The sequence below is a fragment of the Lissotriton vulgaris genome, chromosome 4_1, assembly GCF_964263255.1.
Source record: "Lissotriton vulgaris chromosome 4_1, aLisVul1.2, whole genome shotgun sequence".
In the NCBI taxonomy this organism is placed as follows: Eukaryota; Metazoa; Chordata; class Amphibia; order Caudata; family Salamandridae; genus Lissotriton; species Lissotriton vulgaris.
This window is the reverse complement of record NC_141691.1, coordinates 2,044,165,745-2,044,179,758: the sequence shown is the minus strand read 5'-3', so window position 1 is coordinate 2,044,179,758 and position 14,014 is coordinate 2,044,165,745. Positions and strand designations below refer to the sequence as shown.

At 45.9% G+C, this 14,014-nt stretch overlaps 1 protein-coding gene across 1 annotated transcript in view; it reads left to right on the top strand.

Annotated features, from left to right (window-relative positions):
* NUGGC (nuclear GTPase, germinal center associated) overlaps positions 1 to 14,014 on the top strand; it is a 1,233,257-nt gene that overhangs the window by 1,018,313 nt on the left and 200,930 nt on the right. The window contains exon 23 of the mRNA XM_086966431.1: positions 11,565 to 11,767. Within this exon, the coding sequence (XP_086822557.1) occupies positions 11,565 to 11,767 (203 nt within the window). The remainder of the gene's footprint in view (positions 1 to 11,564; positions 11,768 to 14,014) is intronic.

Here is a 14,014-nt window from a genome sequence, read left to right as displayed (position 1 = left end):
TTTCAAGGGTCTATTTCGTATGTTTCCTCCAATTCGACGACCGCCTCCTGCTTGGCATTTGAATGTGGTGCTAGCCCAGCTCAAGAGTCACCCCTTTGAGCCGATACATGAGGTTGACCTTAAGTTTATTACTTGGAAAGTCTCCTTGTTATTGGCTTTAACATCTACCAGAAGGGTAAGTGACATTCAGGCATTCACATCTAAACCGCCCTTTTTACAATTTACCTCTGATTCGGTGGTACTGCGTACCAATCCAAAGTACATGCCCAAGGTCCCATCGGACTTTCTTTTAAATGAACTGGTAATCCTCAAGACCTTTTTTCCAAATCCACAAACACCGGCTGAGCGAGCTTTGCACTCTTTGGACATCAGGAGGTGCCTCAAGTTTTATCTTTCAAGGACATCAGCTTTACGCAAGACAGATCAGTTGTTTGTGGCCTATGGCAGACTGCGCCAAGGCTGTGCAGTGTCCAAACAGACTATTGCTAGATGGGTCTCGTCAACAATCGGACTCTCATCAACAAGCAGGAAGACCCTTACAGGCCTTACCAAGATCGCATTTTACAAGGGCAGTCTCCTCTTCCACTGCCTTGTTCCCTGGGGTGCCTCTTCTGCAAATCTGCAGAGCCGCAACGTGGTCCAGCAGGCACACGTTCACGAGGCACTACTGTCTGGACTCCGCAAGTGATGCAGATGCTTCGGTGGGAAGAGCAGTTCTTCGCAATCTTTTCCGATTAGGTGAGCCTCTGTTCTCCCGCCTCCTCTATGCTCTTTCTTAGACGCATAACCATGTCTTTTGCATTTTATCATTATGCATGTATACTGTGATACTGTTAGCGTCTATGAGCATTAGGTTATGTGTACTGCTATCTATTCTGATTCAGGCATGTGACTCTATGAAAGACACCCCAAATACTGGAGAAGAACCACAGATTACAGGTGTTAGATCTGGGGGTCTCTAATTGGCGGAGGTAGTGCTTCCACAAGCCTGCCCCCCAACTCTTCTCAGGCACTTCATTCATCTTTAGGGCAAGTTGATACGATCTAAACCACGCATAAATATCCTCACCCCTCTGATAATTCTGCACCCGATCTTCTGGTATGTATACTTTACCCGCCTGTACTGGTTGTGCGCTGCCACCATTAGGACTGGACCCCACCTGTTGGGCTTTAATGCCCAGCTCCCTCATGCTTACCTCATGAGCCAATTGGAGTTTCTTCTCTTCAAAAGCAAGAGCATTCCTCCTCTCCTCCGCCTTCTTTTCACTTTCAAGGCGCAGTCTCCTCTCTTCTGCTTGGGATTTGAGTTTTAAAAGCTCAATCTCATGGGCCCTAGCTCTCTGATTATCCTCCAGCTCCTCTGGAGAAATAACCCTACTGGAGTGGTTGCTGCCAACCCTAGACGCTGGCCGATTCACTGGCAAATCACCGGATACAAAAGCATTCTCCTGTGTGCCTCCCTCTTCAGTAGCTTCTTCTGAGACAACATGTTTGGCTTCCCACCAGGCCCTTAGAGCTTTCCTAAAGTCTTCTTTGTTAGAACTGCCCTTCACTTGGCATCCAAGCTGCTTGCAGAATTGCTTTAGCTGCTCCTTTCTGTAGATGAGCAACTCCTGAATTTCAAATTCCATTTCCGCTACTTCGCTCACAGCTTTCTGAGACATGATGCTTCCTAACCTTTTTCAAAAAAAATAGGTTTCACCAAAAAGAAAAAATCCTGTGCAACCTGTGCTGCTAAACTAGACTAGTGATGTACAAGAAATCACTGCAGGTCAAGTGCAATTATTAGTTAAAAATTTGCACCGCTGTCCAACAATGTTAGATCTGGGGGTCTCTAATTGGCAGAGGTAAGTACCTTAGTCCAAGTAGGGACCCTTGCTTCTAGTCAGGGTGAAGGAATACACACAGTAGATAACCCCTGCTCTCCCTCTAGGTAGCTTGGCGCGAGCAGGCAGGCTTATCCCCAAGGCAATGTGTATAATAAATACACTTAACACAACAGTAATCCCCAATCCACCACAAACTGAGACCACACAGGTGAGTGTATATAAAATATAACTTTATTTAGTTTCAGCAAAGTCAAGTCAAAGAGTAACTTTATTTCGATTGAATTTACAATCATAAAAAGTACATTTAAAAACAAATATTTACAACAATTTATAAAAAAAATTCATTTGCTCATTAATTACTGAAGGAAGCGAAGCACTATAACTCGAAACATTGAGTGATCGTTCAAATTCAACTAAACATTGACACTCTATACAGAAATATATTATCATAGTAGTCATTTGCACAGAAATGAAGTCTTAGGGGGCAGTAGCCAGTATTTGGGAATGGATTTTCAAACAGGCTTTGAGGTAGCAGGCTACGGTTTTGGCAGTATACGGAGTATCTAAGTGCTGAAGTGCCAAAAGAGCCGGTCTGCATCTTCTCAGTCCTAACTGCCGGAGAAGTGGGACCAGCCAGCGTTTACGCGGGGTCTCATAAAAACTGCAGAAAAAGGTAACATGCAGGGTTGACTGGCGAGTGTGACCATCACATGGACAGCTAGCTAGTTCACTTGACCAATCAGAGGGCACAGGCAGTGAGACAAGACGATAAAATACATCAAACCGAAATCTGGTTAAAACATATCTCTCATAATTGGACAGAAAAAAAGACAAATAAGGTTGAATGCCATAGGAGGATTGAATCATCGTTAAATGAACATTTGACTTTTTACCAAGTTCTGAGCACAAACGTAAATCGCTTAAATGGGCGACACATAGTTTTTTCAAAGTTTTTCTTGGTATAGCCAATAGTGATACAGGGTCAGTGAAATATGCAGGGCAATTCAAATCATTCAGAAATTTAAAAACATATAACAGCCAGGGAATCTTTTTCCAATAGGTCAGTGTAAGGCAATCAGATATTAGTGACCTAGTAAGATGACATTGCTCCTGGGTCCATATGCGATGCCAAAGGAGAATCGGCTGGTATCTAATGATGTCAGTTAGATACTCCCAGCCGAGCTCCATATGGGTGCTGTAGGTAGAAGCACTTCGGGGAAGGGCTAATATGTATTTCAGAAAATCATTTTCAGTGGTTTGAAGCTCATTTGCGGGCGTATAGCCCCATACACCAGCCCCGTAGGTGGCCACGCTCATACATTTAGCTTGGTAGATCTTCAAGATTACAGCAGGGGCGGGCTTGCCCAGTTTCCTTGAAAATGAAGTCAACGCCGATGTTGTGCGTTGAAACTGCAGTTTCTTGCTGGAAGTGGCAGGTTTCCAGGACAGATGTTTATCAATGAGAATCCCTAGATATGGATAGGTGTTAGCAGTTTCTAACCTGGTCTTCCCGATAAAAGGAGATTTACATTTTTGGGCTTTCTTGCCAATATTCATAACAAAAGTCTTGGACTTATTAACTTTAAGTCCAAGAGAAAGCATGAATTGGCAGTATTCATCTAGTTGAATCTGGAGTTGGTTGGGTGTCCTTGCTAAAATGACAGAATCGTCTGCATATAGTAATGCAGGGATTGGGCGGGTGTTTATGCAGGGGAGATCTTTGCTGTCAACTAGCATCGCTTGCTCCAGCCCGTTTGTGTAGATGTTAAATAGGAATGGAGCAAGGACGCACCCCTGCCTAACGCCTTTTACAATGTCAAAAGATTCAGAGAGCTCCCCTTTAATGCCATATCTCACACAAGCTTTTGCATCCGAGTATAACTCTCGGAGGAAATTCAGCAGTGTAGGATCTATGCCCAGATTACTCAAGATCGCCCACAGCTTGGAATGAATTACACAGTCAAATGCGGAACTCAAGTCCACATAGACTAGGTAAAGATTACCGCCTTTGTCCCAGGCGTATTTACCCATAAGCAGAGTCAGGTTGAAGGCCTGTTCAACAGTGCCCCATCCCTCCTGGAAACCAAACTGTAAGTCGGTTAAGATCTTATTCTCTGAGGCCCAGTCCCGGAGACGCTCCAAAATTAGTCTACCGGCGACCTTGCCCAGAGAATCCAAGAGGGAAATGGGCCTGTAGCAGGCTGGATTGTCACGTTCTCCCTTTTTAAATATGGGTAGAAGCACAGAAGTGGACCAAGAATCAATAAGGCCGATCTGTGTCACTGCGGACATGACCTGCGTAACAATTGGGGACCATAGGTCTATATTGCTCACAAAGATGTCTAATGGGACCCCATCAGGACCGGGCGCTTTACCGGTCTTTGAGGAGGTCAGCGCAGCGGTCACCTCCGCTAGATCGAAGTGGAGGTCAATAGGATAGATATTGTTGCTTGTGACAGCTGCCACCTCTAGTCTAGGGGCCTCGGTTATCAAGGTGGGGTCCCCAAAGATCTGTGAGTAGTGTGCTACCCATTTTTCAGCAGGTACTGCCACATCTAGATGCCGTACAGCAGTCGCATCAGCTAAAAAAGGGGCCTTAACTGTTCTCAAAAACAGGGTACAGTCCAGGTAAATAAAGCAGTTGCACGATAATCACTTCTTTAGAAAAATGTTGCTCTTAATTGTTGCATGTATGTAGGAAGTCTCTTAATAAAAAGATAGTCTCAAGTCTCTTGTCTCAGTATTAAAAATAGTACTTTGAACTTATCTCAAATCAGCCCTTTAAAATGAGCAAAATCAAGCAATGCCAGCGGGTGAGTTATTCGGATGAATCAGCCCCTAACTCTACCTGGCCCACACCACGCGAGCGCGGCTCACCACAAGCTCTGGGTGCACCGTGCCGATGAAATTAGACTTGTCCCAGCTCCAGGCGCTCTCAGTGCGCCCCACCATGATTCTGGCGCCTTCGCGCCAACAAGGTAAGCTTTCCCTCGGTCCCGGCCGGTCCCGGCAGCCCTCCGCCCGCTCTCAGGTCTTCGGGGAGCGGTGGGGAGCTGACGCAGCGCTTCAGCGCGGGGACTCATTCCAGAGACAGAGATCGCTCACCAGAAATCCCTCGGCGAGGTCGGGTCAGTCTTTTCCCGGCTTCGGCGGTGATCGCACGGCCCCTCCAGAGGTCCCGAGGACGGGGACCAATACTGTTGCGGCGTTCGGGCGAGCCTCTTGACACACCCGGGAGTCAGCCAATGGCAGTGCGGCTCCCGGGACAGGCTTAAGATGACGTACTTCGGGGCAACCAATCACCACGCGGCCACACCGATGACGCTGCAGCGCACGGGCCTATCCCGTCGCGGCGTTGGTGAGGGGGCTCGGCTCCTCCAGCCAATGAGAGCACGGCGGCTCCGATCTTCGCCGCGGCAACCTCCGTTTACGAATGGCAACTTCTGGGAATATTCCTGGCCCCGGGCAGCGGCGGTGAACAGGCGGCAGATGAGTTTTGAGGGCGCAGGTCACGGAAAGACCACCCTCTCGGCCTTACAACCGCGCTAGAGCAGGATTCACGAGGGGAGGCACCACAGACCTCCGACCCTCGCTGGGAATGTGCCGATGAGCACACCGATCCCTTACTCACGCTCCGCAGTTGAGCACCACATGCTCCAGGTCAAAACAGCACGATCTTTCAGCAGTTTTTGGCAAAGCTTTAGGAACCTTTGACCATGGGTTCCAAACAGGAGGCCAGCTCTTCTCAGGCCCTTGGAGATTCAGTTCAGGAGACACAGCACACAGCAAAGTCTCTGTAGTTTCAAGCAGGCAGGGTCACAGCACACAGCAAAGTCCTTTCTTCTCCTCAGCTTTCAGTTGAAACAGCAGAACAGGTCAGCCCTTAAAACACACAGCAAGGCAATCTTCCTTCAGTTCTCCAGCAGTTCTTATTCCAGCAGAGGTTCCTCTTGATTGTAGAATCTGTTTTTCTGTTGTCAGGGGTCCTTCTCTTATACCCCAAAAAGTCTTTGAAGTCCTTTGAAGTCTTTGTGCAAGTGGGCCCTGAGCCCGGTCCAAACCAGTTCTGGGTGATGCTGGGGCTCTGGGGGTTTCCTGGCTTCCTTCTTTCTTTCAGTATCAGGGACAGAGGTGACAGTCGCCCAGCGGGAGGTGGAGCCAGCATTGTGGTCAGGCAGGCACAGCCCTAGTCACTCCCAGGTGCTATCTCCTCCCACTTCCTTTGCAGCAGATGCAGCCTTTCATCCACGGGCTGGCTCAGATAACCCCCTGGGGGCTCTGCAGCCCCAGTCATCCACAACCCAGACAGTCAATCCACAAACAGTCCCTGCCACACAGAAAGGTTAGACAAGAGAACAGCCACTTTCTAAAAGTACTATTCTCAAGCACAGAATCTAAAAACCACCTTTCCTAAAAGATGTGTTATTACATTCTGTGTTCAGGGATATCACTCACTTATGTCCTATCTTGTTCCTATGGGAAGATAGGCTGGTATCCATTGGGACCAGCCTCCCCCATGTTAATCAATGGAGCAAGATAACCTTGCAGCAGTGAGCACACAAAATGGCTGCTGCTCACTACCAGAGTATGTTACCTGCACTAGTACATGCTCTACCTTACCCATACACTGCACCCTGGCCAGGGGGGTACCTTGAGCCTTCCATAGGGGTGACTGATGTGCACAGACAGGGAAGGGTTAGGGCCAGCCAGTGGGGACACTGGCCAGGCGGACATGGCAGTCCACTGACTGCACACAGGCCCTGCGCTGGCAGGCCTGAGACACCATTTTAGGGCTACTTATGTGGGTGGCGCAATCTGTGCTGCAGGCCCACTAGTAGCATCTGTCATCACCAGCCCTGGCACACACAGTGCACTTTACTAGGGACTTCATGGTGATACAAATATGCCAATATGGTATACCCAATCAATACGACAATTTACAGAGGGAGCACTTACACTCTGGCACTGATCATCAGTGGCAGAGTGTCCAAAGCATCTGAACCAGCAAAAACGAAATCCAGCACAGCATCAAAAATACAGGAGGCAGAGGCAAAAAGATGGGGGAAAACCACGCCAAGAGTGTCAGGTCTAACAACAGGTAAGTAACTATTGTTCATCATCCACATGCGAGCCGCCGCTTGCAGGCGGATAATGCTTTACAGTTTCTTTGTAGAACGCGTGTCTCTAGTAACAGGCTTCGAATGGAATATGTTACCCTGTAAGCATCTGTTCGCAGCCTGTAGTTTCACATAAGCGCACCATCTTCCTAGGAATTGTGTAGGTCCGATTACAGATTTCGTCCTTTACTAAATAGCTACTGGACACTCCATTCTACACCCATCCGCTGTGTGAAAAACAATCTAACAATGGCGTCTGTGTCCCTGCGCTTTGCCAACTTAGAGGGCATCACACTGCATATTGTGCATCACAAGACTTTCTTTGAAGAAAAAAAACTTGTAAACGTCTGAGCCCAAGACTAAATGGTAGGAGTATGAAGCATATGTGAATGTACACCACTGCAGACTATAAACAGATGCGTAGAGTGTAAGTCATATTTCTTTGCTGGGAGTGTGTCCAACATGGGGGAGGAAGGGGTGGAGGGGTGAGCAGATGAGATCAGCCAACACTTTTGCCCTGACCACCCATTTAAATACTTATCAGTGGCATATATATGCATATGGCCCGCCACAACCGGAGCGGAAGACTATGCCATGACAGGCTCTGAGTTGTGCAAGCCTGGGAAGGACTGGGCCTCTGCACAAGCAGAGTGTTGCAGCCTTTTCAAAATGCTTCCTGTGGGGGGGGGGGGGGGGGGGGGGGGGGGGGCATTTCAGATGACGGTCCACTGAGACACAAGCTCACCCCTGTCTTGTGGAGATGAGTGGAGCGGTGCTGCCTGGAAGTGAAGAGATGGCAGCTCTTGCGGAAGAGTGTGAGAGGCTGTGTTGGGTCTAGCACGCTGATCAAGCGTGCTTGGAGAAACAGCGAGGAGACTGTGGGAAAAGCGCGCTCTCAATCAGTTAGTGGTGACAAGAACTCATTGTGAGCCTAGTGCATGAAGGAGGATGACCATGTCCAATGTAGGGCTAACGCTCCTATCCTCTCCTCCTCTCTTTCCTGAGGGGCTGGCAGTGACAGACTACAGCCTGCCTTAGAGTGGCATATGGAGATGCAAACCTGAGAGCTCGTATCTCTTCCCTTCATGCTCTCTAAAAATAAGTCCTTCTGTGGTAGACTTCTAGCATAAATAGATAAATCTAAAGAGTGGCCAGACACCACAGACAAGCGGACGCTGATGTCTGCCCCGAGGCGCAGATCCCCCAAATGCTGGAATGTCCCTGACAAAACCCTCCCCACAGAGCCAGATCCTGAACTCCAATCCCTGTCTATGTCTGTGACCATGAAACAGTCCTGTAGAGGCCCTCGGTGACTGACAGATGTTAAAGCCTGTCCACAAGACGAAACGTAAGACCTGGGCTACGGATGGTAAAGCCTTTTAGACTTTTACTTATTGAGACATTAGTAGTCTGAGCTTGGACTGACAAACGGGGTTGTGGGCGTAAGCAAGGGGCTAGTAGAGGCATGAAGGTTACTTTGTGTTCTGTTCTTGTGCTCATCCCCCCTGTAAAGACTGCATGGAAAGTTTGCTGGCTCAATGGCAATATGTCAAACAGGCAGGAAATTATTCAAATACGGCAGCGGCAGTACCAGTTGAACTCCCAGCTTCACTGGTTTGGGGCATGAGAGGTTGTCTATGTCCAAACCAGGAAATATAATATGGTTATGAAGCTATAAAGGTTTTCTATGATTGTTTAACAAATTATAACATTGAAAGTAGAGAGCAGGGGTGTGATTGGAGGGAGACAGACATTAGAAAGATCAAGTCCAATCTTCAAGGGAGTACACCAATCGTGATGCACCTACAAAAGCAGTCCATTATTCTTAAGATATACATGTGGTTAAAATCCTGGCACTGGTAGGGCTCGACAAATCCACTCGCCCGCTCGCATTTGCGAGGGAGAATGGATGAGGACGAGCTATTTTTAGGTCCTACTCGCCCTTTCTGGCGAGTAGGAAGTCAAACTAACTTTTGTCCTCTGTCTTTGAAAACAGAGCAAAAGTGACAAGATAACATGATTTAAAGGCATTTCTATTGCTCATTAAGGGAATGAGCAATAAAGATGCCTTTAAATCTTGTTAACTTGTCACTTTTGCTCCGTTTTCAGAGACGGAGGTCAAGTGGGTTGCAGTCAGGTCGAGGGGATTTTCCATGGTACTAGACCAGCAGGACTAGTACCATTTTTCGGATTTGTCGAGCCCATCTGAAAGAGTCTTGGAAACATGTTGTGCTTGTTTCCTCCAGGGAACCAACCGTTTGAGAGGCGATAAGGGTAGGATGTATCATAAGATGTATCCCAAGCATATCATTCCTTTGCTACCACCAAACAAAGTTGGATGGAGATATTCATAAAACACAATCTCCCACTAACCCTTAATGAAGCAAAAGTTGATATAGAAAATCGCTACTTACTCCGTACACTGCGTGGACATTTAGTGACACTTGCTACAGTCAATGCCGCTAGTGCTGTCCAAGAAATGTATAAATACACTGAAGGGAGCCAAATGTGACATCCTCCTCACAGGAGGCCTCACCTTAGTATGGGACCAGAGAGTGATAGTTGATCAAGAAGAATGTGGCGTGCTGGTGCCTTCTTTAAAAAAAAAAAAGCATTGAAACAGATGGGCTTAAGAGATACATGGAGAAATGGCACAAACTAAATGTAAAATACTCATACTACTCCCACATACACTGCTTACACTCACCACAGGACTATGTTATTGTCAGCAGCGTACTCATGGCCAAAGTATGTACAGTGGAGATTGGAATACGAGCGGTGTCCGATCATTTCCCAATGCCCATAGACATAAATATGGAAACTAAACCCTGCAGTTACTCATGGAGTATACACCCCTCACTATTACGACATCCAATTGCATTTAAGAAGGTTAATAGCCAGCGATTAGATGACCATTTCAGTCTGAGCGAAGACCAGGAAAATCCTGGGAGGCTTTTAAAGCACTAATACTTTGCAATATTGACACACATTAAACTCCTGCTCAAAATAGAAATTCAAAAATTGAAAGAGAGGGAAAGCCTTACCCACCTTTCTGTGCAACTAAACCATAAGCCATTGCTGCTAAAGGCCAATTATGAGTCTACCACCTAATAAATCGTGATTAACATTAACCCACCTAAATACAAAATTGCTGGATAGGAAGTGTTCACACAACTGACGAGAATACTACGAGATAAGACGGAACAAGGATATGTCAAAGAATATTGACAATGGTAAAAAAGTTAACACATTTATAGATGCCTCTGCCTCCCACCTACCATTGGAGCTACAATGCTATAGGGGAAACACTGAACTCCTCAACTTCACCCAAATTCAGAAATAATTACTTAAAACTCCTTTACAGATAGAAGTAAATGCTGCATTAAAAACCTTAAAAATTAATAAAGCTCCTGGTTTTCACAGCGTCACTTCCTTGTTTCTCAGTGCCCCAAGCAGCAGAAAACTTAGGGTCTTCGGAGAAAAGAGAGGATTGACATCCCTCCCTCCTAAACCCATATTCACTACAATGAAGATTTTACATCTGCAGTGAGAGAAACAAACTCTGACTGGGAGGGTGGAAAATTATATCAGACCTGTATCACAACAAATCTCCCTCAACCTTCGAGCGATGAAAAATAGAATTCTATGTAGATAAACTGAAACAGCTGAGATATGCAGAGAAATTCATTGGCAGACAAATCTCACACAAGCAGTGGGGCCATCTGGGGATATGTATGTCAGGGGAGAGGTGTAGCGCCGCTGCCAAGTCGACTGATGCTAGACGCTGGGGATTACGGTTCGATCCCCGGCTCTGGCGGCAGGTCTTAGCCCAGCACCATGTGACTCTGGGCAATAGCTCGCTTAATCTTCCCAACGTCCCCCAGCGCCGAGATTCGTACGCTATACAACTACTGGATTAAAAAATAATTAGGATGCTTGTTTCCAGTCCAGGGAGGACCTGGCCTGGCAGTTTGGGCTGGACTGTTCCTACTGGGGACAGGGTCAAGGCTGATTCGCATATGACTGTGTTCAAATTGGAATGGCGTGGCAAACAAAAAAATTATAGATTTAGGCCCAGATGTCTATACTGAGGTGAATGTATGACATTGTTCTACATTCTCTCCATCAATTATGGTTTTTGCGTTTGTCACCCCGAGTAGGAACGGTATGCCCAGACGTGGGTCCCATGCTCTCCATGCCACTGGAAACAAGCTATCCTGACTGAAGAGGTGTGAAACCCCGAAACCGGTCCTAGGATGCTTGTTTCCAGTCAAGGGAGGACCTGGCCTGGCAGTTCGGGCTGAACTGTTCCCATTGGGGAGAGGGTCAAGACTTTAATGCAGATAGATTGTTTGACAAAAATTATATACTAGCCCAAAAATACTGGTTTCAAATTTATATCGATAAGTATTACATCTTACATTTTATTTTTAAATCAATTGGGCATTCCTCTGGTTTTAGAACATAAAAATAAACTTTTGTATTGTTAAGTATGTTAACAACTCCAACCCCTGTGCTATAAGTGTCATCATTTTTATATAGTAAAAGATGTATTTTGTGTTTTTATGACCTCCAAGCACCAATGTTGACATAGTGACAATTTTATTTCGTCCTTTAGATTTGAAAAGAATTTGGGATAATATCAACAAAATATGTGAGCGGTCTTGTGTAGACTTCTTTCTGCCTGAATTCAATACCTCTGCAGCAAATCTCTCCACGGAGAAAGACAGTTTGGAGGACGAGGAGCCGCCCAGTTTCAAAGGAATATGCAAGATTGTACAGATTGAGAAAGAAGTCCTCCCTTACCTCAATACTATCGAGGTGTGAGAGCTTTGCTCTGCCATTGTATTACTTGTGTGATTGCTTGAGTTTGAAAGCGAGAATAGTACATTTGTGTAAAGTTCATCATAACCTTTCTGTTCTGAGGGGCCCTTGTTTCAACAGTCATCAAATAGATCTTCACAGCTGGGGACACGAATCCTGATTTTAAGACATGCCCATTCCTCAGATGTGTAGGAGAAGTAACCATGAAACCCATTTGTGCAAAAGGCAGGCCAAACCTCCCAATTGTATCATAATGTTATGATCTGTGTTCATTAGTGTATAAATGGATTATGTGTTGCATGCATTCCCGCTTGTGCTTTCTACTCTTTACCAAATTATGTGTACTTTATTTTAGGAGTTTAATTTAGTGTATGCAACAATTATTTTGTGTAGAAAGCTAAAGCTATTGCGCATTGTAGGGAAGTATCTTGTGATCACTCATACTAAGTAGTCGGAATTTAGATGCAGTCTCACAGATTAATTTCACCATTTTGGAATTCAAAAGTTTCTGCAGAATCCTCAGGCCACTTAGCAGTTTATCAGGTCTATGAATGAGATGGATTGGGTAAAGGCAGACAATGTTCCTTTACTGCCATTTAATAAAACCACTTTGACCTCTTGCATGTTTTTACCCAGCCGAAAACTGTATGGGGTCGACCCGCTGTGTTCTTTCAGAGGGGGCAGGAGATCAGTTCATACCAGTGGGTCTTGCAGGGACTGCAATATGCATAAGCCTGCCATTTCTGGAGAAGCCCTTCACTCTTCACTTCTTGCAAACACCTGTATATTATTTTATCAAAGACAGAAAAGTCTTTATTATTATTATTATTATTAAATCTTTATTTCGACATGTATGTCATAAAAGCAACACGTTAAAAACAACATTAGAAATGATTGAACACTGATTACAGAATAGGGTCATTTAAAAAGGAGGGGCTAAAATTGCAGATCAGTTAGTCCTTGGGCGCTATGCAACTAAAACCAGATCATTATTCCACTTTTTTCCTTCTTAGATTCCACATTGCCGCCAGGAATTTAGTAACCCCAAACACAATCCATGGCGACAGGTCAGTTTTTAGTATTCGGAACGAATCGAGGTGCTGCCTGATGCCCAAATTTCTGCAAATAGGGACAATCCAATTCTTCCTGGGAATCTTGTATAGAGGACAGAAAAAGACCATATGTATCTCGGACTCTAGATCAGCATTGCACCCAGGGCAGTTTGCAGGCGCATCCTGCTTCCATCGTGCTGATAGGGCTCTGAGCGGTAAAGAGTTATATCTCCACTGGAGGTACAGCTTTCTGTGACTACTAGGATTGATGGCATCCAAGGCAGGCTCAGGTTTATAAATGTCCTTATGCTCCAAGAATGACAGTGTTAGCGACCCTATTTTGGGGTTAGATAGGTGTTCGGCCAGGTTTTTTTGGTAGTATGTTCTCACCAGTTCCTGCCGGGATATCCCACAGCATGCTTCTTCAGGGTTCCTCCATACTTGGGTCAGGCCCAGTCTGTCAAACTCCTGCCTGATGTATTTTAACCAAGGAATGTCCCAACTATTAGGTAGGTGTAAAAGTTCTGATAGTTCATTCCTATAGCTAGACAATTCCGGAGTAGCCCAGAGTCGTCTCCAAAAAGTAAGAGGTTTCAGACCTAATTCCTCCTTAATAGGTCTCAGGCCCAAGTCCAGTCTAATAGGAAAAAGGGGCGAACTCGGCGGTAAAGATAAGAGCTGTCTGATAAACATATTTTCCAAGGTACTGAAATTTGATTGACAACTATGCGCCCATAACTCACCCCCGTAAAAGACTGCCCCCCGTGCCTGCAGCTTATAAATTTCAAGGGGAGGCGAGACAGGTTTGTAGATAGTCTGTTTTAACAATTTAAAAATCCCCCCAATTTTTTGTGAAAGCTTCAGTTGGGATTTGGTCTGGTGATGTGCCCAGGTCATGTCCTCGGTCAATGTTAGGCCCAGATAGTCAAAAGTTGACACTCTCTCTAGGGAAACACCCTCTATGGTAGGGTTGGGGCGAGACAGTCTGGGTGGATTGAATACCATATACTTAGTTTTGGATTTATTTATTTCCAGGCCCCTATCGTTGCAGAAGGTAACAAAGGCATCCAGAACTCTCTGTATACCCATGGGTGACTTTGCAAGCAGCAGGGTATCATCCGCGAACATGATCGCGGAGATGCCGGTTCCCGCCAGCCTTGGGGCATCCCGGTTGGGGACCCCGTTAAGATGG